Source organism: Pocillopora verrucosa, chromosome 4, assembly GCF_036669915.1.
Source record: "Pocillopora verrucosa isolate sample1 chromosome 4, ASM3666991v2, whole genome shotgun sequence".
In the NCBI taxonomy this organism is placed as follows: Eukaryota; Metazoa; Cnidaria; class Anthozoa; order Scleractinia; family Pocilloporidae; genus Pocillopora; species Pocillopora verrucosa.
The window spans coordinates 24,501,387-24,524,020 of NC_089315.1; the positions used below are offsets into that span (position 1 = coordinate 24,501,387).

Genomic DNA, 22,634 nt, shown 5'->3' on the forward strand with positions numbered 1-22,634 from the left:
CCCTTCAGTACCACTCCAGAATCGCATTGTAAGGTCACAAGCCTAGGCTTTTTATTACTGAACAAATTCTCCTCGTCAGCGTCTCAGGAAATGTATAGAGAACAGTGTGGAAAATATTTATGCTGTTGTGTAAAGGTTTACTTACTTCTTTGATGTCAATTTTAGGTGGAATCAGACCATCCAGAGTACAGCTCAACATTTAAGTCCACCAAGCAGTCTGTTGCTTTGGAATTTTCTTCACTGCAAGTAAATCTGCATCAAGAAGCTCTGCTCAACATCATCGATGTTTCAACCAAACTGCTGCCACCAAGGTGCTGTAATTATGATGTAGCTTAAGAGCGGTTAAGACGTTTGGCTTTTGGAAACGGGCAATTCCAATAACCTGTAATTTGGTAACAGATAGCGGAGCTCGCAGTGCGCGTAGCGAAGCCCCATACCTATCAAAAAGTGGAAGTTACTATAACCCATTAAGCCGAAGATATTTTATTCAGCATATAAGTAAAATTGTCAGTCGATTTTTCTTGATCGCCTTTATACCGTGATCGGTTGGGGTTTATATCCAATCCTGACACGTCAATTTTAATGTGCATTTTGCAACAGACTTATAGATACAATGTATTTTTCATTGAATAAGTATGTGTGTGTGTGTGTGTGTGTGTGTATATATATATATGTATATATTATATAGATTATATATATACATTATATTGATTATATAGATAAGATGTACACAGATTTTATAAGGTTTTCTGTAAATGACGTTTAATGTTTATCTATCTATTCATCATACCCTTTTGTATACACGCAATTTAGCTTTTCAGCTGCAAAGCATTATTCTAATAAACCTTTTTTACATCTTTACGTGACAACTCTCTTTCTACCGATCGTTATTTGAAGAAACGTTTTATTTTTCTCTTTTGCCAGTGAAGAGACTCCAGCTCTGCTACTTGTGTCTGCTGACAGTATAAAAACGAAAGGCCGATATGTAAATAAAACGGCTGAGCTAGTTACGCCCAAAGGCAAAAAGAAGAAAGACAGTAAAGATGAAATACAGATTGAGGTGACTACAAAGCTGGGAGGAATCAATGTTACAGTGACATCTGTTGAGGGTGATTTGACACATGTAATCGTCGGAGGTGAGGGATTGTTTACTTCTCTTTTAACACAGTGTTGCAGAAAGCTAAGGGTTGTTTGCGTTTGATTCGGCCCAACAACCATAATTTACTGATGCATAAATGAGATGTTACAAATTCCCTATCATCATATCACAATTTCTAGAGCGGAGAGGGTGGGGCAATAGAAATTACACCTTTCCCGCTCCCTCACCCCACCGTCCACTCTCACTCAAAATAAATGGCCAGTCTACAAATAGGAAGGTTCACTTCAAGCTATGATACGATTTTGCTAGGCTTTTGTTCAATAATATTTTGAAGGAAGCCAAAGAGCAATTATGGTAGTTTTAATCCGTCAAAGAATTGGTATCGAAGGTAATCTTTTCAGCCACTCTTGAGTTTACTAATGTCCTTTATGTTTGATGAGTTCAATATTTTTCTTCACACAAAGATTTGTCTGCTGGCTGTGTTGTTAGAGACAACAGAACAGACGTCACGGCCAGGTATGTATGACTTAATTTTCCTAGTCAATATCCCCTTTCCTATGATCGTGATCAAAATCACTTATACTTTCTAGGTAAATTATCGTTTGATAGAGAAATTCCCAATTGAGTGTCGAAAGTAATCTAGGATTGCTTTGGTTTCGCTTTATTTTGTTATGTGATTGGTCCAGAAACTCGCGCCACTCCCTCAACCAGTCAGATTCAAAACTAAAACTAGTTGCGACATGGTCACTCGCGTGTCGTCCGCGCCTCAGGCGGTTTGCTTGTTTTCACTTTGAGTTCTCATCGGCTCCTTGTGATATTTTCCTGGCTATGATTGGCTGTTGTGGTTGCTTTGGTTTTGGTTTTACGACACTCAATCGAAAAGCCTCTAAGTGTCTTTGTTTCATTTCAGTATGAAAACTTTGTCAATTTTGGATTCTACTACTGAGGTGCTATATCCGAAGATAGTCTCCATCGTGAACGAGGAGGTATTTAGCCTTCAGGTGTGTAAAACGAGGAATGTTTATTTCAGACTTGGAACTGAGTGACAACAATGTCACAAGGTCATATACCAATTTAGTTTGAGTTCTGTTCTGCACCTTGTGTACTGCCACCAGTGAAAATTTCCTCTAAGTGTCCTCTAAGACTGATAACGAAATCTCACGCCAATTCTTTAACCAATCTCGTGGAAAGTGATTAGCCACTCGCAACCTGAATCCTCGCGTTTAGTTTTTTGGCACCTGTGGCAGTTTGCTTGTTTTGCTCTGAGTTCTCACTGGCTCATAGTAATATTTTGCTCTGTTCTGATTGGCCATTAATTGTGGTAACTTTGATTTTGGATGTATGACAATCAATGTATAAGGGTTCTTTCATGATCATCATTATCAACTTAAGGTAAGAGTAAAACTCTCTAATTTTAGTCCATACCTCATGTTCCTAGGTTATTGCACACAATAATGCAACTGGCGGCATCAAGTTTAGAGACATGGAAGCTGTAGATCTGAAATTCGAGGTGGCAATCGGTTGTATCCGTGTCATCTTCCTAAACAAATTTGTGATGAAGCTGCTGGTCAGTTAACTTTATTAGCGTCAATATTATTAGCATTTGTGATTCCTTACAGTTGCAGAAATTGAAGTTAGTAAAGCTCTAGGATTTTGTGTTTTATATTTTCATGGAAATTTTTCGGCCTTAAATTTTATTAAAATTCCATTCATTGTACTGATATTTAATGCGCCTCGGCCAAGAGCAATGAAATGGCTTTTACTTTTTTTACAGACTGCGAGTTACATGTAACTAGTACGGTTAATTTTACTTGAGTAGATATGATCACTTTATCTTTCGAAGGATGAAATCATTGTAAGCTCAGATATGAATCTCTGTGTTATGTCAGGACTTTTTGAACAAGTATCAGCGGGCAAAGGATGCTATGGAGTATGCCAGAAAAGCTGCAGCAGAGTCAGCCAGTGCAATAGTGAGTCACCAGCCGTTATTAAGAACAAGTCTGTAAGAATCAAACATCTTGGGAAATGAAAATTTTCAACCCCCCCTCAAATTTTACATGCAGTTAGGCACTCAGGGGGATGCACAAAAATGCTCTTTTTAAAGGTCGCAGCACCCTTGTTGCCATGGTAACAACGGCTCATTGTTCGAGGCCTGGGGCCTCATTTTCATACAAAAACGTCGCAAAAAAGAGTGAAATGTTTATTTCTCTATCTCAAGCTAAATACAACATTACAAATTGGCACTTCTACCATACATAGTGACATCATTCGTCTTCATACTGATTCATTCAATTTTCCCTGGGAGTGTATGTGAATACACCAATAGATTTTTCATCTCGCTACAGTTTCGGTCATTTTTGTTGTCGGGTAAAACAGGGAAAACGTTTATCTGAATTTCTCCAAAAGTACAGCGATTCTGGAACTGAAACTACCCACCTAGCTGTTTATAACATTCTAGTTTTTAAATATGTAAAAATCTCTGCGGGCCTGCCTCTACTTTTTATTGATTCAAAATCAGATCAATCATAATTTGGCCATGTTAATATGTAATATTCTCAGCAACAAATGTTTCAGAAAAATGAAACATGCAAGGATTTGAAAGAATGTCATCTTATAAGCAATATCCCGAAGAGAAATCTCGCCTCTGGTTGTCATATTTTGAAAAACATTGATCAACCTTCATGGAGGACAACTCGACGTAACTACAAACATATATCTCAAATCGTGTGCATATCATCCAGATTCCGAGTGTTGCACCTCCCCCATGGGAATTTGAGCAATCCGAAGTCCTCTGAAGATACACTGTTATACTTTTATGTCATTTAAAATATGTTGAAGTCGGCTGATCTACACGAAACTATCCTCACACCGGTCATTTGTCATAAAAATGTACGTTGTCACGATGGCGTGATGCTGTATTTTTCCATGAAGTTTCCATCGGTCGCCCCAAAGAAGACGAGAAATGGACATTTTTCGATATATCAGCAGATTTCCGCGCATTCTAAGTAAAAACCAACCCCAAAAAAAGGAGAAAACCTTAATTGAACGCTAGTAAATGCTGAGAATCTGAGGGCAGAAATCGCAACTTGTCAGCGGCAGTTATACATGTAAAACCCAGTCGCCACAATAGCAATTTGTACGACTCGCGCGAAAATCATCACGAAGTGGAGATTTTGAACTACTCAGTATCTCTGCAGTACAGCGATCAATTTCCAAAAATTTAGTTTTTTTCAGGGAGTCTTTCACGTGCTCGAAGGTTAGATTGGCTTTGAGCCTTGAGATTTATTTCCCTTGACAATAAAATGGTATAGAAAGTGCTTACAAAATTACAAAGGAACTATTTTTGGTGTCGCTTGGACCGGGAAATACAGATTTGAAATAATTAATGCTGTCACTGATGAACTAAAGGGCACAATATTCTCAGTTATTACATTGATAATCTCCACAGACTAACGTTATGGGACCGACGACCTCCTTTTTCTTCGTGGTGAGCCAGCCACCTCAGGGGAAAATTAAAGAGACCTTTGACTTCCTCTCGTGTAAATCACTGGGAGATTACGTTATATTCATCTTTCTTTAAGCTTGTAAAAGATATCCGGGAGAAAAGTATGGAAAATAATGGTGATGAAATCGCTGTTCTTTCTTTCGACGTTTTTGTATGAAAATGAGGCCCCGGGCCTCGAACAAGGAGCTGTTGTTACCATGGCAACAAGAGTACTGCAACCTTTAAAAAGGGCATTTTTGTGCATCCCCCTGAGTGCCTAACAAAATGCAAAATGTATGCAAAATTTGAAAGGGGGGTTGAAAATTTTCATTTCCCAAGATGTTTGATTCTTACAGAGACTTGTTCTTAAAAACCTTTACATCTTGACCCATTCCACTCCCAGATCTCATTAGTAATTGTCCTTACTCAGTGTTTCCTATTTAGTTCTTATGACGTTGTTTGAGAGAGTTTGGTGTTAGATCAAGTAATAATTCCCGTAATTGATATATTTCTGTATTCTCATCCCTTGTTTGCTTGATATTGTACTGATTTGTGAGGAGAAACTCTGTCTTGGTTACTTGCAATTAAAGGGTTAGCAGCGGTATTTATATTGTTCACACTGCTCTACATACTATTTTTATTGTTTTGACAAGGAGAATTTGTTCAAAATCAAGAGATTCCTAATTTGGTCTTGATGTTTGATAAAAGGGAAATACTGTAAAATGAAATTAGACGCTGTTCACTGTTAGGAACAAAAGGGTGACGCCGTTATAACAAGCCGTGTGGTTGACGCACTTTAGCAGGTGTAAATATGTGTTTTTCTGACTTTTAGATTCAGAGTTTGCAAACTCAAAGCTCAAGAATAAGCTTGAAAGTTTCTATTCAAGCACCGGAGGTTATCATCCCTGTGAGTTCGACGTCTCGCGATGCACTTGTTGCAAATCTTGGTCACCTTAGTGTGTCAAACACCTTCAACCTTGCACATGATGGAAAGGATCCTGAAGGAAGTGATACTGTTGTTATTGACAACATGGTGGTGGAACTTAGCTCTGTGAAACTGTCGAGGTATTGATTTCATCATTTATTCCAGCGCTTTTGAAACACGGTTGATTTAATGGCTCGTGCGGCTGTGTATACCTTCAGCCTGAAGCCACTCAGTCCTCGTAGCCATTTGGGCAGGCGTTGAACTGCTTTTTTTCAGATATCGTTTAAGGCATTCCAAACGTTAGGAGACAGGCTTAAATTCAATAGAGTTCATGTTCTCACGAGAAGCGTATAAGCATCCCATAAATTAGGTGTCCACGATAAGTCTTCGGTTCCTATTTAAACTCGCTATTGTTTCGTGGTGCGAATTGCCTAAAATAAGCGCATGAACAAATTATTTACTTAAGTGTCTAGATTTTTGTTTGCACTAATTGGTTGTCTAGCTAAAGAATCACGTGACTGGTTGAGAACGTGGTGTTAGTTTTCCTATTAAATTCATGAGCTTAGAACTGTAAAACTCAAATTCAAGTTACCGGGATTCTGTGTTGACCTTGGTAAATCCATGAAATCAAGAAATAGATTGTGAAGTATGCCAGTGAATGACACAGGCATATCTCGAAAAAGAATTCCGAGTGCTCCCAAAATGAGTTGAACCAAAGACCTTCCGGTTAGTACTTGGGATACTCTGCCACTCAGGCTTCGCTGTAAGAGACTCGTGGAACAAAATCCATGGTAACAAATTATCTGCAATCGATATGAGATACTTCTATGCGATGATATAACTGAGGAAGGTAAATTTTTAAGCCTGGTGAAAGATGATGTTATGCAGTGAATGACACAGGCATACTCAGAAAAAAGAACTCCACAAAGAAATGCATAGTTTGATGCTAGGTGAAGGCGAAGAGGTTAAAAATTTGTGCCACACTCGTGTCTGATGAAATAATCCTTTTCCTTTTTATAATAAGAGCTGTGATGACTGATGGGGAAACCATAGGACCCACCCAACTGGTCCTTGAACCAGCGAATGTGACAGTTCATGTGGCTCGAAACTTGTCTCCTTGGTATCGCGATGTGCCTTATATCGATGTAAAGGGAAAGCTTCATGCAGTTAAGGTTAGTTTATTGAAAAAAAGCACTTGAAAGGGGAATAAACAATTGAACGCATTCAAAGCAGAATGGTTTGCATTTCGTAATTTATTCCCACCATTGAATAATTTCAATCTCGGTATATTTCTCAAACTCAGTAGACATCCCTTCAGTCACATGGTGGCCTTTTGAATACATCAACTTGGACGTCTAGATAACTCGCCGTGTTTCAAAAGAAAGTATTTTGCCATTAAGGTACTTAGATTGAGATTTTAAGTGAGACTTATTGTGGGAAGAAATCAAAGTACAGTGTGGCTTCCCATATTTCTTATGAAATTCAATTCAATTTTTTTTTTGAGGGTACGTGCCGTTGGTTAGCGTAAGTTAATGCAGCTTTAAACATAACATCAACTAACTGCTGTGTGGGGTGAAAAGTTACCCAAAAGATGCGAGGGAGGGGAGGGGAGGGGTTAAAGTAAACTGAGCACATACACAAAGCACTGCCTTGGCAATCTTCCCTCAGTCCTCCATGAAGCAGATTGGTGTGAACCTACCTCGTTCTAACTTCGTCTAAATTACATTTAGCCCCGTCAAAAATTAGAGATTTTATATGGTATTACAGACTGAGTGAGTTATGTCTTTGTACAGTTGTGTGCTGGTGAAGATGAAATAAGAACTATACAAGGGATCTTGTTCAAGAATCTCAGTGAAGGAGTCACATCTCGCACAGGTAAAGGTGTCGCAATGAGTAGCCACTGAAAATTTATAGCTTTGATTCTATAGTTATTTTGACACTGATCACCGATGTTTTCACAATTGCAGAAGAGATCAGCATTATAACACAAGGTACAGTTGGTAAGATTCTCCCTTTTTTACATAGAATTCTTGAGGGTGTTATTATGACAATCCGTATTATGTTCACCATACACCTCAAGTCGACAAAAACAAATGGGTAATAAACTTATCTTCACGCCCCCTCAGCGACACTGAGGTATCGTTACTAAAAAAAAAGGGTTGAATTTCGCAGTAGCTCCATCCAACATCCCAGCCACCGAAATAGTCGCCAAAGTCTAGTCGGCAATAAGAACGCTTGACTCAGAGCAAGCAGACACCGTGAGACGAACTGTAAACGGTATCCTTCGACAGGCCAAACCACCTAAGCCTAACACTACGAAGGATATGCAAGTAGCCCTTAAGAATCTAAAACAAGATGACACTATCACTATTCTGCCAGCGGACAAAGGCCGCGCTAGTGTGGTCCTAGACACAAACATCTACCATAACAAAATGAAAACCTTAATCGAAACGGGTCCGTACCGACTCCTTAACAAAGACCGAACAGAACGGCTCAGCCGTAAACTCACTGACAAGCTTCTCAGCTTGAAACAAATTGGACATCTATCGGAAACCAACTATAACAAGATCAAACAAGGCACAAACAGCCACCTAGGATCTACGGTTTACCTAAGATACACAAGCCCAACACACCGTTAAGACCAATTGTATCATGTATTAACACCTTTGCTTACGATCTGTCGGCATACCTAGCCAATATCCTGTCCCCCTTGACAGGCAACTCAGGCTGCTCAGTTATTAACTCTGCGCACTTCATGTCAACCATCAGTCACGAGGAAGTACATGATAACGAAGTCATGGTATCTTTTTACGTAGAATCTTTGTTTACAAACGTACCGATCGGAGATGCAGTTCAAGCCTCATTACGAAAACTAGAGAACGACAGCGATCTTGCTAGCCGCACGAACTTAACACCTACACAAATTGCCGACCTCTTGAATTTCCAATATAACGGGTCGATTTAGGAACAGCAAGACGGAGCAGCTATGGGAATCCCTGTTTCTGCGGTTAAAGCCAAAATCTACATGGAAGAATTTGAGGGACAAGCGATAACAAATGCGACTTGCAAACCTAAGATCTGGAAACGATATGTAGATGACACTTTCATAGTCTTAAACCGGGACCATGTCGACGGCTTTTTACAACATCTAAACAGTCAAGAGCCTCTTATTCGTTTTACCATGGAAATCGAGAAAGATAACACTATTCCTTTTCTCTACACAACAGTTACAAGGGACTCAGACGGTCCTCTTACCACCTCTGTCTACAGAAAGTCCACTCACACTGACCAGTACCTAGCTTATGATTCACACCACCCTCAGTCAGTGAAGCGTGGTATTGTTAAGTGGCTTTACGACCGAGCCAAACACCTCACAACGAAACCGTCAGTTATCTCTGGGGAAAAGAAACACCTGTCACCAGTTCTTGTTTCTAATGGTTATCCTTCTTCATTTGTACGAAAACTCGCAAAGAGAACAAGGGTAACAATTGACAAAGAACCCGCGCAGAAATTTAAATCTACTGCCGTTCTTCCTTACATAAAGGGTGTATCAGAGGTTCTCACTTAGTACGACCTAAAGACGCCCTGGAACCATCAAAACAAGACGGTTTCGTTTACAAGATCACATGCGAATGCGGCAAAGTGTACATCGGTGAAACTGGGAGATCAATGCGAGAAAGGATAAAAGAACATGACGGGGACATACGGTTTGCTCCTACTCAGACCTCTACGGTTTCGGAGCATGCTAACGAAACGGGGCATATTCCTATTTGGAGCAAGGTAAAGTTTATTGATCGTGACCCCCACTGGTACACACGTAGGGTCAAAGAGGCTATCCATATCAGACTTCATCCCAACAACATCAATAGGGATAGCGGAATCGGCATCCTCGAAGCTTGGATACCCACGATCAAACAACACAACAGCCGATTTATGAGGACCTATGAGGGAACACTATCTAACGACCGGAATAATAATGAGGATCGAAATGCGCCAATAGCAGCGTACCAACGTGCTACAAATAGCAAACAATCGACCTCATCGCCTGATGAAGACTGGCAGTATTGCAGTCGAAACGTTGTGATCTACATCATAAGTGACTCTATCGTGAGACAAACGAAAAAAGTTCATCTCCTATCTTACACCACGATGAACAATATGCACATATTTTATTACAACTCCTATTACCTTCTTATGCCTCTCCCACTGTTATTACCAGTTGTGCTAGTTTCCATTAAGGTCCTTTGACGTTTGGGCTGAAAATTAGGAGAAGTAAGGACGAACCAAGTTCTGAATTCTGTTGGCTCTTTTTATGTGGCAATATGACACTAAAATGAGGACAAACTAACATTCAAGCAAATATAACACTAAATCACTGAGTTAATGTTTTAGTCTAGGACCTGAATTATGAAATTCTAATTTACTTAATATGGCTTGAATAGTCATGCCTTACCTTTCAGATTCCGCAGGCGTTGCCAGTCGAAGCCTGAGTGTTGCAGAATCAGCTTCGAGTGATGGTGTGTGGGACTTTGTGAAGTTTTCATTTGAGATTGAAGAAGTTTCAGCTGGAGTGTTCTGGAAGGAAAAGGAAAAGGAAAAGGTTTGTTACGTGATAAATGTAATTTGTTATTATCAACTGAGTTGATAACGTAAATTGGACACCGCGAAGAATTTCAAAGCTGATGTTTCGCTCTATCGAAGGGCTAACGCTCGAAATATCAGCTTTGGGACTCTTTTCGGTGGCCAATTTACATAATCAATTCACTCGATAATACCGAATTACCCTGTTATACTCTCCTACCGACGCGGCAAAACAGTTTCTTCAGAAACGTACCCCCTTTATAACTGCTGAATGATCGTGCCAGGGATAGCTAAGGTGGGTAATGTAAAATCATAAAATGTTTTTTCCATTTTTTACACGATGCTCCATCAGTTGCTTCAGCCTGCCAGCACCACGTCATCCAGAGATGCAGAATGCTGTCTGGGGCAGTTCTCGCTGGTCCGGGTGAAAGCCTCAGGAAGTATCAAATCCAACTCGGCAATAAAGGCCAGTGTGACGTTAGAGAGTTGTATTCTCGATGATAAAAGGCCGCAGAGTGAGGAAGGAGTCACAAGGTAAGAAATGATGCAATAATGTGTAGTTCACCAGTGTTACGTTTCTCATTTTGACTTTTTACTAATTTGTCGCCTTCTGCAATACAATAAGCATTAGAGGCGCCCCAAGGCGTCGCCCCTTACATGGTTGCCTCATGTTCCGTCGCCCCCTTGCGAAGTTCCTCCGCTCCGAAATATGGTTGCATTACCCCCAACTTTTGATCTAAATTTAATTGAGGTTTTTAACGCACATCATCGTCCGGTGTCGTTCCAAAGCAATGATGACAACTCATCAAAACAAGGAAAATCCAGTGAAGCCAATGAGAAGTCAATGTAGAAAGCGACTCCCTTCGTTTTTTTGGTTGTGTCGTATCATAGCGCGAACTAAGGGAATGTAACTGCGGATCACTCTAGGTACTTAGTTGATAAATGCTTCAAGTCATGTAGCGTGTTAATCTATGCACTTGCTGTTTATGGAAAAATTACAACGTTGGTTTTCAGGATGATTGAAAAGTTTAGTGGTGGTTCAAGTGAAGTTGAAAACATGATCGATATTCAGTTCCAGCAAACTGCTGCTCAGGACAAAAACAGTAAGTTTGATTATGATTTTCATTCTTATGGTTACGTTGTCATTTGGTGACAACTCAGCTTAGGGGTGAAATTCTCCTTCCAAATGCACTTGTGGCTCACGAGAGATACAAAGCTCTCTATAACATTGTAAAAATCTCTATGTTTGCTCTTGTGTTTGATATCTTTGTTATAGAAGCAGAAAGGTAAAAGTCGAAAATTCCACCATTTTTTCATCACTCCATCAATTGAATGTGAACCTAAAATATAATCCGAAATTAAGATTGTTGTTTTATTCTAATTTAAAGACTAAGTTTCATGTAGGAAGAACACTTTGTTCTTTGTTTTCATCCTTGCTGCTGCAGTACAAAATTGACTGTGATAATGAGGTAAATAATTTTAGAATATTAGCCTACAGATCAGTTTTCCATTGACTGACGTAAAACCAAAACCAAAGTTATCCCAATAGCCAATCATAACGAAGGTTTGTGACATCATTGATCGATGAGGACTCATTTAAAATAGGGAAATAAAAAACGCGGGCAACCAAACCGCGATCGGTTATCTTTTGACGTCTGATTGGCCTAAAGCATGGCAAAAGATTTCTAGATCAATCACAGACCGAAGTAAAGCAAAACCAAAGCAATATCAGATTACTTTCGACGCTCAATTGATAATTGCTTTATTAGTTTGTAGTTAAATGTGATTGAAACCAGAGTGTGTAGAATACATTAAGACATTGGGGTACCGTTGTTTTGAGGCCGAAAACTCAAACTTCGCCTTTTTCTGCTTACATATTCAGTTGAGATGGAAATAAAGAGCTTCAACGCGGTAGTGAACCTGGAGTTTCTACTGGTTCTGTCTAAAGTGTTTACGTCAGCGTTAGCCACGGATGAATCAGACAGCACGTTATTACTTGCCTCTAAACACGTATCTCAGAAGGTGGCTATTACACATCCATCTGTCACTGTTGCGAACACCGATGAAGAACCACCACAAATCGTCGTTCAGATCGCCATTAAAGACCCAGAAATTATCTTGCTAGCAGATGGAAGAGACAAAAATACCAATGCTCTCTTCTTGAAGGTTGGTACAAATCCAACGGTGCATAGTTGACCAGACAGAGATGGAAGTTCACATCCAATTAACCCTCTACACCATCAGTGTAAACATCAGTATGCGTATTCTCCATACTGTTCTCTATACATTTCCTTAGGTGCTCACAAGGAGAATATGTTTAACAATCAAGAGTTTCTTTCGTTGGTGATCATTTTCTTTGTTCTCTTGACCTAAGTGTTTGATTTAGGGGTGATTTTCCAAAGAGAAATTAGATTCTAATCACTCGTAGGGGTCAAGGGGGTTGAACACTACTTTGCAACCAAACAAAAGAAGGTTCAGCAGGTAATTTAGTGTTAACAACTGAGTTGAAAACGTAAATTGGCTACCGTAAAGAGTAAAAAAAGGGGGTGTTTCGAGCGTTAGCCCTTTGTCAGAGCGATTGATGAAGGGCTAACGCTCGAAACGTCAGCTTTCTTACTCTTTACGGTGGCCAATTTTCGTTTTCAACTCAGTTGTTGACACTAAATTACCTGCTATACTCTCCCACCGACGCAGCACCACAGTTTCTTTAGAAACTCGCCCCCTTTAAAAGAAGGTTCAAACGAGCAGTCAAGGATGGAAGCCAACATACCACAAGGCAAAGAGTCAGTCAACGTATACACGTATAACCGGAAAAGAAACTACGGAAAAGGAAGAAATGGCTATCGAAATGGCTTTCGAAGCCACAGTTTATCGTGTCTGTTGATGTAAAAAGTTACGGAGAAACTTTTTTTTTAAAGGTATTCGCGAAGGGTGAATCGACTTTGAAAAAAACGGCTTGTGACCCTTTTACTTAAGGATTGGATTCCCCTGAAAAGTGGAACTGTGACGGTTTACATCACGGATATGTTCTCAGTAAATTATATATGTTCTCAGTAAATTATATATGTTCTCAGTAAATTATATATGTTCTCAGTAAATTATATATGTTCTCAGTAAATTATATATTCATGAGTGTTTTATATTCTCAAACATAAGGGAATAGTTTATTCCACGTTTTTTTCTTTTTTTTTTCGTGCAGAATACAATCGATTTCCGCTTTGTTCAGGGTCTTGGACAGCAAAACATGTCAGGTTCTGTTTCAGATGTCGTAATTAACTTAGCAGCGTTTGACAAGGAGAGAAGAGCTTCAACCAAATCCAGGGTGAAACTTTATTCCTTTTTTACTTGAGGGTTTGGGTAATTGATTAGCGGTGCGACAACGTGACTAGAGGAGTCAAATTTACCTACCAGAGCTCTTGGGTTCGAGTCGTAGGTCACGATTGTAAATAGCGAACTACGCGCCGGGATATTCAACCTTGATGAAGAAACTTTCAATTGAGTTTCCAAATGAATCTAAGGTTTCTTTGGTTTACTTTACTTTGTTGTGTGATTGGTCCAGAAGGTCGCGCTCCTTTCTTAACTAATCAGATTCAAAACTTCAGCCAATTGCGACTTGGTCACAGGCTTTTTCTTGCGTTCCTGTCGCACTCAATCGAAATGCGTTCTTTGCTTTAACTGAATGCGTAGTTTTTTCCCAAAGAGTAGGCCAGATCCTACGTGCTTTCTGCCTTAAAAACATCAGAGAGTAAGCTCTTCATGTATTAATGTTTCTCCCTGATAAGTTATTGGAACAGTTTACTTACCTTTTCATTTGCAGGTTCTTCAGCTTTCGCATATATATTTTGTAAGCTCGGTACCAGAAGGCAGTAGCATGCATATTGACGTATCAACAGCAATAGCTTACATACACGTGTCGCCTCCTACCATCAGGACATTAACAGCGTGTCTGATGTCATTAGCCCCAGCTAAGGTTTGTGTAGCTTACAGAACCATTGGTAAGAACGTACTTGGAAGTTTTTTGTGTCTCATGAACATATTGATAAGAATAGCTTTTTTTAAGGTTTCTATGAGTTATGAAATCCTTTTTAACCCTTTCACTTCCAAGATTTCATTACTGAATCTCCTTACTGGTTGATAGACAATTTTTATGATGTTTCTTCAGAGAATTTGTCATTGGATCGACTGATAATCCCTTGTTGATATTTTTCTTTATTCTCATCACTTGTCTGCTTTATATCGTATTGATAAAGTAAGGAGAAGTTGTGTCTTGATCACTCATGGAAGTTAAGGGGTTAAGAAACCATCTGTAAAAATCCTTATTCAACGTTTTTATGACTTATTAACCGATACGAAAGAGTCAAGTTGAATGTCTGCTCGTGTTTCATCATTCGTATTATCTTCCTTTTCGATTTTTTCTCTCCAGACGGAAGAAGATGGAAAGAAGGCAACTGAAACTGCCGTAGACTTATGGAATGAAAAGCCAATTACGACTAAGGATCGATGGTATTTATCCCCAGGTGAGGCAAACGTTACGTTTATTTAACGTACTATATGCCTAGATGAAGGAACCATCTTTTGACGGAGTAAAAGTTATCCATCCTGTTTCTGAGGTTGCGTGCAAATTATTTGCTCAGATGAAGAAAAACGGAACGCTTTGCTCAGTATTTCCTTGTATATTGCCAAAAATAGATAAAAGTAATTTTTTTTAGATTTCATTGATGTTGAACTTTCAGAATATCACGGCTATGATCCAGACATTATGGTAAAGGTTTACCTTTAAGTGTTCTATAGAGCCCAAAAGGTTTTCTTTTTTTTTTTTTTTGGGGGGGGGGGGGGGGGTGGAGAGGGTTAGTTTATGGGTGAGAAGACTCACTCCCCTCTTGTGAGGGCTTGGATTGAGACATTTATCTTCTACGAAAACTAAGACCAAATTCTTATTATTCAGGCACTTAGTAGCAGGTTTGAATTTAAAATTTGGGTTTATTCGTTTTCGGTCAAAAATCGTCGTCAGGGTCTAAACCGCATTTGAGTGTGCAAGTTTTCAAATGTTGGCTTCGGGATCTAGTTGTAAGCATTTAAAAACAATTCGTGAAGGGAATGACAGTTTTCGTGAGTTTTTTAAATATTTCTTGCATGCCCGTACTTGATGTCCGTACTCTTAATAAGAACTCTTGAGAGCTTTCCCGTGTTTTTAAGGCTGGGGTAAACTTTTCACGTTTGTGATTTGCGTTTTAGTTCCAGAAGACCAGCTTGTTCCTGGGAGACGGGTGCTTGCCAGAGCTTTGACTAACATGAAGTTGTATGATCCGGGATATATTTACGTGGCTTTGGAAAACATGATTGGTGTCCACTTTGACGGCGGCTTCCCAACTGCCTATGATCCAAATGACATTACCGCTATTGTGGTGGACAAAGATCCTGATCCTAAAGCTCTGGTTTTTGGTACACCTGTGGTAGCGAAGCGTTCAAACGATTCATCTCATGTCGAAGGAAAAGTGAAAGAAAGGAAAGAGGAGAATGGAAAGGAAACATATTTAATTGACTTTTTGGATGGCATCGGACAATGGGATACTCTAGATCAGATTCGTATTCTCACCACTAGTAAGCCAGGAGGTATGAAGTTTGAGGAGTTGTGGCTGATAATTCCAGCTATGTTACATGTCTGTTGTCAGCATAGGTTCACATTAGTCCAGCTGTGTTGGTTGGGAAAGTTACGAAATTAGCTCGAATAACCGGAGACTGAACTAAACCCCATCGGATTCAGTGCGAACGAAGATCGCCGTTTAATATTTGAAAAATTTAAATGAACTTCATGCTTTGCAAGTGCATCTAAAATCAAAGATGAGCATGTAATAGTCTACCTCAGTTTTTTTTTTTTTTTGTAGTTTGTAGGGGGCAGATTGAAGTGTCATCCATCGTATTTGTCAGATTAAAAGACGAGATGTACAGGAGAGGTTTTGTCTCCAGCAAAACATACAGGAAACATGTGATACGGTTAATCGGTGAAGTGGCGATTATCAGCGTAGACGTAAACGACAGTGCGGCGGTAGTACCAGATGTTATCCCAGATGCAGCTTCTCTTACTGTTGGAAGAACAGTTATTGCTACAGTTGACACTGCTTTTTGGGAGGCGGGATTTATCGTTCAGATTCGGACACTAGACGATTCAGGAGGGGATATTTACCGTGTCAGGTTCTTAAATGGTGGCGATACGTGGATTTTTAACGTCAACAACATCCGTATTTTGATGACAAGGAAACCCAATGGTACGTGTGGCTACGACTCTAAAACAATTTTCAATTGAGTTTCGAAAGTAATGCGGAATTGGTTTCGTTTTGCTATACTGCATCATAGGATTGGACAAGGAAACACGTGCTACTTTCTCAACCAATCAGGTTCAGCTCTAAAACAATTACAACTTGGTCGCCCGCATTTTCCCTCGCTTCAGTCAGTTTACATGTCTTTAGTTTCAGTTCTCATTAGTTCCGTGTGGTAATATCCTTTGTTCTCATTTACTGTTTTGAGATTCGCAGTATTATCACATGTAGGAGATAAATAAATGTAAATTATATGTCATGGTTAGAGAGACGCCACAAAAAATTAATCGACGGACTCTAGTAGCTTCGCAGGCAGTATATAATCTCTTTCCTGTTATGAAAACCACAAGGCAAGGTAGAAGGAGTTGTTCATAAGTGAGAGGTTATAATATAATTGCCGCGAAGAGGACATAAAATCATATTCATTAAATACTTCTAGTGTACCTAGTGTAGTCTGCGCAAAACACTACGTAAATTCTAGGGCAATCGTTTTTTCGATGTGCTAGATACAGAAAGGTGGAAATCTAGAATCAGTGCTTGAGTAAATGAGACAGTTGTTGCCTTGCTATTTTCCTTTCTTTAGTCCCAGAAGGCATTTTAGACGTAGGTACAGTGGTATGGGCACACACGTCCAAAATACGCTACTACAAAGGATTTGTTGCCTACAAAGGAACAAAGCTGCATGTTGATCTCTATGACGGAGATAAATTTGTGTACGAAATGAAAGATGCGTCACGCAGAGTGATTCCTGATGTGCCGCCAAAGGCGGCAGATATCAAACCTGGAACCAGAGTCATAGCCAAGTTTAAGAACAAGCCTCGGTACTACAGTTCTACAGTGATGGAGGTGGACGCCTCTGAGCCAAGCGAACCGATGTATCATGTGAAGCTTGACGATGGAGATGAGACGTGGGATTCTTTGTATCATCTCAGACTTTTACCCAAAGAGGTTCAAGTTGGAAGTACGTTTTGGAATGTTTGTCTTAGCTTCTTCATGATGAGCTAACGATCTGTTATGAATTGTCTTGGGATGGTCTGTTGTTATCCTTTGCGATTGACCTACACGAAAAATATTGTATCCTTTATCTCTAGGTGAGGAGAAGCCTCCCAACCATGTTAATGCCAACGAGGCTGGTAACCATGAAACAGAATTGGTAAGTTTACAAGGGCGTGGCTTAGGGGTTTCTTGGGGTGCCTGTGACTTCCTCCCCCTTCTTTTAGACACAATTTTGCAGTAGGTCAAGCAAATACATATCTCATGATTCAGATTTGCGAAAACAAGCGAATCCGAAGAATCTACCCGGCATAAATCTTTCCAATGCTAGGTACACTATTGGTCCATCGCTGTTGCCGTTAATAATGCGAGTCCGCTGATACACAAGGAAGAGAAGCGGTAAAAGACAGTTTACCTACGACGTGCGGAAATCAATAACTTCCCATCCCCGCTCCTAAAAAAAAATCTTAGCTGCGCCCCCGCTACAAGAAACATTTTAGATCAAGATCAGTCATCCTGATATTTTTAGGGGCCACCAGAGATTAATTTTCCATTCATAACAATAATTCAAATTTTTATTTTCTTTCTCAGTTGGTTTTTAAAATGGAAGGACTTGACATCAAGCTGGAAGGTTTGTTTGGCAGCCAAGTGATTCCATTGCTTTCCGTTGATGGATCCATCGAAGGAGAAGTTCGGAACTGGTCTTCGGCAGTAAGTAAAAAAATTTATAACGTTTTCTGTAGCAATTATTTGTTGAAAGACAATGGTTCATTTTCATGTGAATATTTTATCAGTAAAAGCGGCTTTTGAATCTTAATACCCCTTTCAACTTTTTCGAGTAATAGTAAAAGGCTTTTTCTCGTTATCAAGTTTGATGAGATTTTTGTGGAGAATTGGGTTAGTTTACTACGCCTGTGCTGTATTTTTGCGTTTTGTTGTTGATATCATTATTTTTGTTTACTTTTCGTTGTTCCCTTTTATTTTGTTTGGGACCCGTCTCCTTAATGGCTGGTGCACTTGATTCTGTGTTAAAAAATCCAGAAGTGGGGGCCTTGGAGCCCTTTTCTCGAAAGTCCCCAGCCCGAAGCCAAATTTTAAAATAAAAATCTGAAGCATAGAGAAGCAGGTTCTGTCACCCTAACAAGTACAATTCGTTTCTTTAGCTGATAGTTTAGTACCATAATTTTTAAAACTTTTGAAATCCCCATCTTAAATGAAAAAAAAACAGCTTTACAGGTCCGTTAAGTTACCAGGACCGAGCTGTTCTGTTTTCATTTCAGATAGGGTTTTCAATAGTTTTGAAAGTTACACAATAAAAATATCAGCTAAAAACAAACTGGATTAGTAAGGGTACCAGAACCTGCTTCTCTATTTAAATTTTTATTTTAAGATGTGGCTTCGGGTCCGTTTAGTTACCCGAACTTTCAAGAAACAAACCCTTGGTCACAAAGTTGTGTTTCTGGTCGTGACAAGTGACTCTCACGGTGCTTTTCCTCTCAAGAGCGTAAAAGGATACTAACGAATTCTCAGCGAAACCTTTAGAAATGCTGAGAGGGGATAACCTGCGATGGACAAGAATCCCATTCATGGGGTGTAGCAATGACGGTACTCCTACTAGTCTTATGCTACAGAAACCGAGACAAAGCTCGGTCGGAATAGTCCCTTGGCTGGTTTATGTGACTTGGCGTTTCTTATTTATTTCAGTTGTCAATCTATGCTCGAGTCGGCGTCATTGGAAACTATTTCAACGAAAGTGTGTCTGAATGGGAACCTCTTATTGAGCCGGTGGAGAATGAAAACGGCACTTATCGACATTGGGAAGTTAATTTTGACGTGAGTAAATTCTCGTAGCGAAGGACAGGCAAATCCTTGTAAAACTCACACTTTTTCCACAAGTTACAAATTTTTTCCTTTTTTTCACCGTAGCTATCTTTAGCAAATGGTGGAGATGAAAAAAGCAGTTTGGATGACAATTCAGAGGCAGCCATGACTATGGCAGTTCGATCAAAGGATGAATTACAGCTTACTGTAACAAAAACATGTCTGGACACCTTCACTAAACTCGGAGCGGTCAGTACAAAACTAGCAGGATGATGATAGTGATAAAAATAACTGCCACAGTAACGATTATGATACTGATAATGAGCAGAATGAAAACAATCACGACTTTAAAGATAACAAAAATGACTGAAGCCTCCTTCCAAGCTGTCTTTGGTATGTCACGCATGTCACGCAACCCTCCCTTCCCCCTTCCCCCTTCCCCCCCGCGAGAGATTGGCCTTTAGTTTGGGGAAATCGTTGCGTGACATCCCAAAGCATGGCAGAGTTGCAGACTACAACCACATTTATAACAGTATTGAGTAGTGGTATGAATGAGGCCTGAAAGAAAATTCACTATTAAATTAATTCTGTTACAAATATTGAAATACCTGTTCATGTCTGTAGGCTTTCAAAGAGGCTGTTACTCTGAAGGGTACAAGAGTGATAGCCATCGAAGACGTTCCCCCCTATCAGATATGGAATGAGGTTTGTTATCAACAGCTTCTTTTTTATGCAATTTTCCAGCGATATCACTAACAGTCATGTTTTGATTCTTGTTAGCTTGGAATAGAAGTGAAACTTCGTCCGGGAAAACAGCTTATGGTATGTTGTCATCGTACTTTTCTTGGCTCCAAAATTCCTGAATTTTCCTCTTTCTTTGAGGCGGAATTTGATAGATGCTGTAAGTCAGGATGAAAAATCGTGAATATTAAACAAGTTCAGTTTCAAAAAGAAACCTTTTCTTAGCGGATACTATCGGGGTCCCGTTTGTGTTCGATCAAGATAGTTTGTATACTCGTCTGTTAAGAGGACGTCAAAGAAATCCCGTCCTAGCTTTCTTTAAAGTGAAGAAAGGTTATAGCCACTGAACGCGTGTTATGTGAAAGGAGCCATATCAAGGTTTGCTTTAGAGCAATTTTCAATTCATAGTCTTAAGAAATCCGAGATTGCGTTACTTTGTTCTGTTCAAAAAACTGACGTCACTCTGTAAAAATATCAGATGCAAAACTAAAACCAACCATGAATTAGTCGTCCGCGTTTTCCAGCGCTTTAGGCAGTTTGGTTGTTTTTACTTGGAGTTCTCATTGGCTCTTGGAGATATTTTCCTTTCTTCTGATTGGACGTTGTGATAACTTTGGTTTCGCTTCAGCTGTACTCAGGATACATTGTATTTGTGTTACGATAGATTGCAAGTGGAGCTGATCAAGATGGCATGGTTACAATGCTTCCAGGTCAAAGCCTTTCCTTACGCTTTGCCAAAGGAATTCACAAGAGAACCAGCCGATACGAAAGAGCAAATAGTACTTCCGGAGGAGGGGGGCCTAGTATTGGTGTTGAGGTGAGAACAGCCATTAGGCTCAAACTTCCAGATGTAGTGGATGTGTATTTTCGCTAAAAGAAACTGGGATAGGGAATGGTTTGAAACCAGAAGTAACAGCTGATCGTGTAGTCTGATCGTCCGGGTTTGAGTAGTCCATAGAAAAACTGTTGTCGCTAGCAGTAACTAATGTTTCAATAACCTTAGCGGCAGTCATTATTACAGTCAAGTGTCAGTTTGGTTCGTGTGAACTGATTGCTCAATTTTGTCGTGATGGTATTTGGTGTAAGAATCAGTCAACGTTAGTCATGCGTCTTTTGTCGTGTAAATGTGATTAAATCTTTTGTATGGTGCCGGTGGTTGTAGACATATTTTGCGGGGAGGTTCTTCCAAGTAAAGAACCAGCTTTTCAGCAGCAGTTACAAAGATTTCCCAAGATAAGATTTATTTCGTCCGTCTGCAGTGCCCAAAAAATCACAAAACTTGGAATCCTAAGAAACCCTGAATTGAATCTTGTTTTGAAATCATTAGGTGCAAGGCTATCATGAGATGAAGCCTGTCTCAATCAAACAAGCAAGAGTTATCTTACAAAATGTCATCCCCAAAAAGGTAAGAACAAATAAACGATGACAGGCAAAAATAAATTATAATTAAGTATAATAAGAATAGGTATAAACAATAAAATATAATTTTGTATACTGATACCCTTTTTGTTGATTGAACAAAGAACAATTTCCGTCGTCTTAAATGTGGAACTGGTAACTAAAACAGTTCTTAGAACAGTTGATCCAAATGCACATTTTATGTAAATGTTGGATCAAGTAAGTTGACTTTCTGCTTCACCAAGCCACTCAAATATTGTTGTTCTCCGGCCTAACTGGATTTAACTGATCAGCCGATGTACCACCTCAATTAATTTAAATTTTTGAAACACAGCTTATATTTTTTTCTTTTTCAAATCTTACTGTACATAATTGTCAGTTGTAGTAGGCTAGAAACACCTCAGAGATGTTTGTAAAGTATTAAAAGTGAGATAAATACTTTTTTTTTTCCTGTCAAGTATGATTGAGGTAACTTTCCACCAGATTTTTCCAGCCAACGTTACGGTGATCAGTGTCTAGTTATTGGATTTACAGAAAATGAATTCTAACGTCGTTGTTTAACCAAAACCGTGTCATGATGTAGTAATATTGACCTCGTTTCTTGCTTTAATTATGTCTGGAGGTGATGTTCTGATGAAATAAGAGAAATTTATGTTAAGATTAATGAATAATGTAATAATTGAGTCTAATTGAAATAAATCACTTTAGGGCACATTTCAATTGATTGTCATCAAAAACCAGTGATGAAAAATACATGGGAAAATACAAAATGACAAAGTTGCGGTTGGGTTTTAGTACTGTTTTTCGTCTCATCAGTTAAGAATGTAAGTTTTCGAAACCGACCAGAGACCAAAGTAGAGCAAAACTAAAGTAATCTTAGATGCCTTTTGACACTCAGTTGAAAATTGCTTTTGAATTCTCTGCATGCTTAGTTAGTATTCTTACATTTTAGTTTATAGATATGATCGTTTTATTACCAGCAATGAGCACCATAAACGAAATGGTCCTGATAACGGATCTTGACTCAAATAAGGTGAAGGGCAAGTACCCTAAATTAACGGCTCTCTAATGGGAAACGTGATTTTATAAACGACTTTAGCTTTCTCGACTCTTCTGTGGGCTCAATTCTGGCTTTCAACGCTAACCACTCGTCTCTGTTTCAGAAATACTGGTATATTGATAACCCTATAAATTATATTTCTTATTGGTCAATGTTAGTATCTGTACAGTTGTGCATATAGCCCTCCCCTGATCCAACATTAACCCTAACAGCCT

The 22,634-nt window shown here is 39.3% G+C and overlaps 1 protein-coding gene and 1 pseudogene across 12 annotated transcripts in view; both read left to right on the forward strand.

The window, feature by feature from the left end:
* The window catches only part of LOC131779379 (intermembrane lipid transfer protein VPS13C), a 68,566-nt gene that overhangs the window by 23,599 nt on the left and 22,333 nt on the right, over positions 1–22,634 (forward strand). For 8 of the 12 annotated variants that reach the window (XM_066166042.1, XM_066166036.1, XM_066166037.1 and 5 more), the window contains 28 exons: positions 166–311; positions 925–1,136; positions 1,564–1,615; positions 2,010–2,100; positions 2,538–2,666; positions 2,989–3,069; positions 5,416–5,648; positions 6,533–6,680; positions 7,302–7,383; positions 7,476–7,508; positions 9,969–10,108; positions 10,442–10,623; positions 11,104–11,192; positions 11,972–12,255; positions 13,289–13,411; positions 13,907–14,059; positions 14,513–14,606; positions 15,325–15,702; positions 15,975–16,355; positions 16,990–17,367; positions 17,498–17,559; positions 17,991–18,110; positions 19,104–19,232; positions 19,326–19,469; positions 19,845–19,925; positions 20,001–20,042; positions 20,626–20,778; positions 21,289–21,366. In XM_066166042.1, the coding sequence (XP_066022139.1) occupies positions 166–311; positions 925–1,136; positions 1,564–1,615; positions 2,010–2,100; positions 2,538–2,666; positions 2,989–3,069; positions 5,416–5,648; positions 6,533–6,680; positions 7,302–7,383; positions 7,476–7,508; positions 9,969–10,108; positions 10,442–10,623; positions 11,104–11,192; positions 11,972–12,255; positions 13,289–13,411; positions 13,907–14,059; positions 14,513–14,606; positions 15,325–15,702; positions 15,975–16,355; positions 16,990–17,367; positions 17,498–17,559; positions 17,991–18,110; positions 19,104–19,232; positions 19,326–19,469; positions 19,845–19,925; positions 20,001–20,042; positions 20,626–20,778; positions 21,289–21,366 (4,218 nt within the window). Of the gene's footprint in view, positions 1–165; positions 312–924; positions 1,137–1,563; positions 1,616–2,009; positions 2,101–2,537; positions 2,667–2,988; positions 3,070–5,415; positions 5,649–6,532; positions 6,681–7,301; positions 7,384–7,475; positions 7,509–9,968; positions 10,109–10,439; positions 10,624–11,103; positions 11,193–11,971; positions 12,256–13,288; positions 13,412–13,906; positions 14,060–14,512; positions 14,607–15,324; positions 15,703–15,974; positions 16,356–16,989; positions 17,368–17,497; positions 17,560–17,990; positions 18,111–19,103; positions 19,233–19,325; positions 19,470–19,844; positions 19,926–20,000; positions 20,043–20,625; positions 20,779–21,288; positions 21,367–22,634 lie in introns of all 12 variants that reach the window. The other 4 variants (XM_066166038.1, XM_066166039.1, XM_066166045.1 and 1 more) reach the window with 4 other exon arrangements.
* LOC136280119 (uncharacterized) lies at positions 7,602–8,473 on the forward strand (annotated as a pseudogene).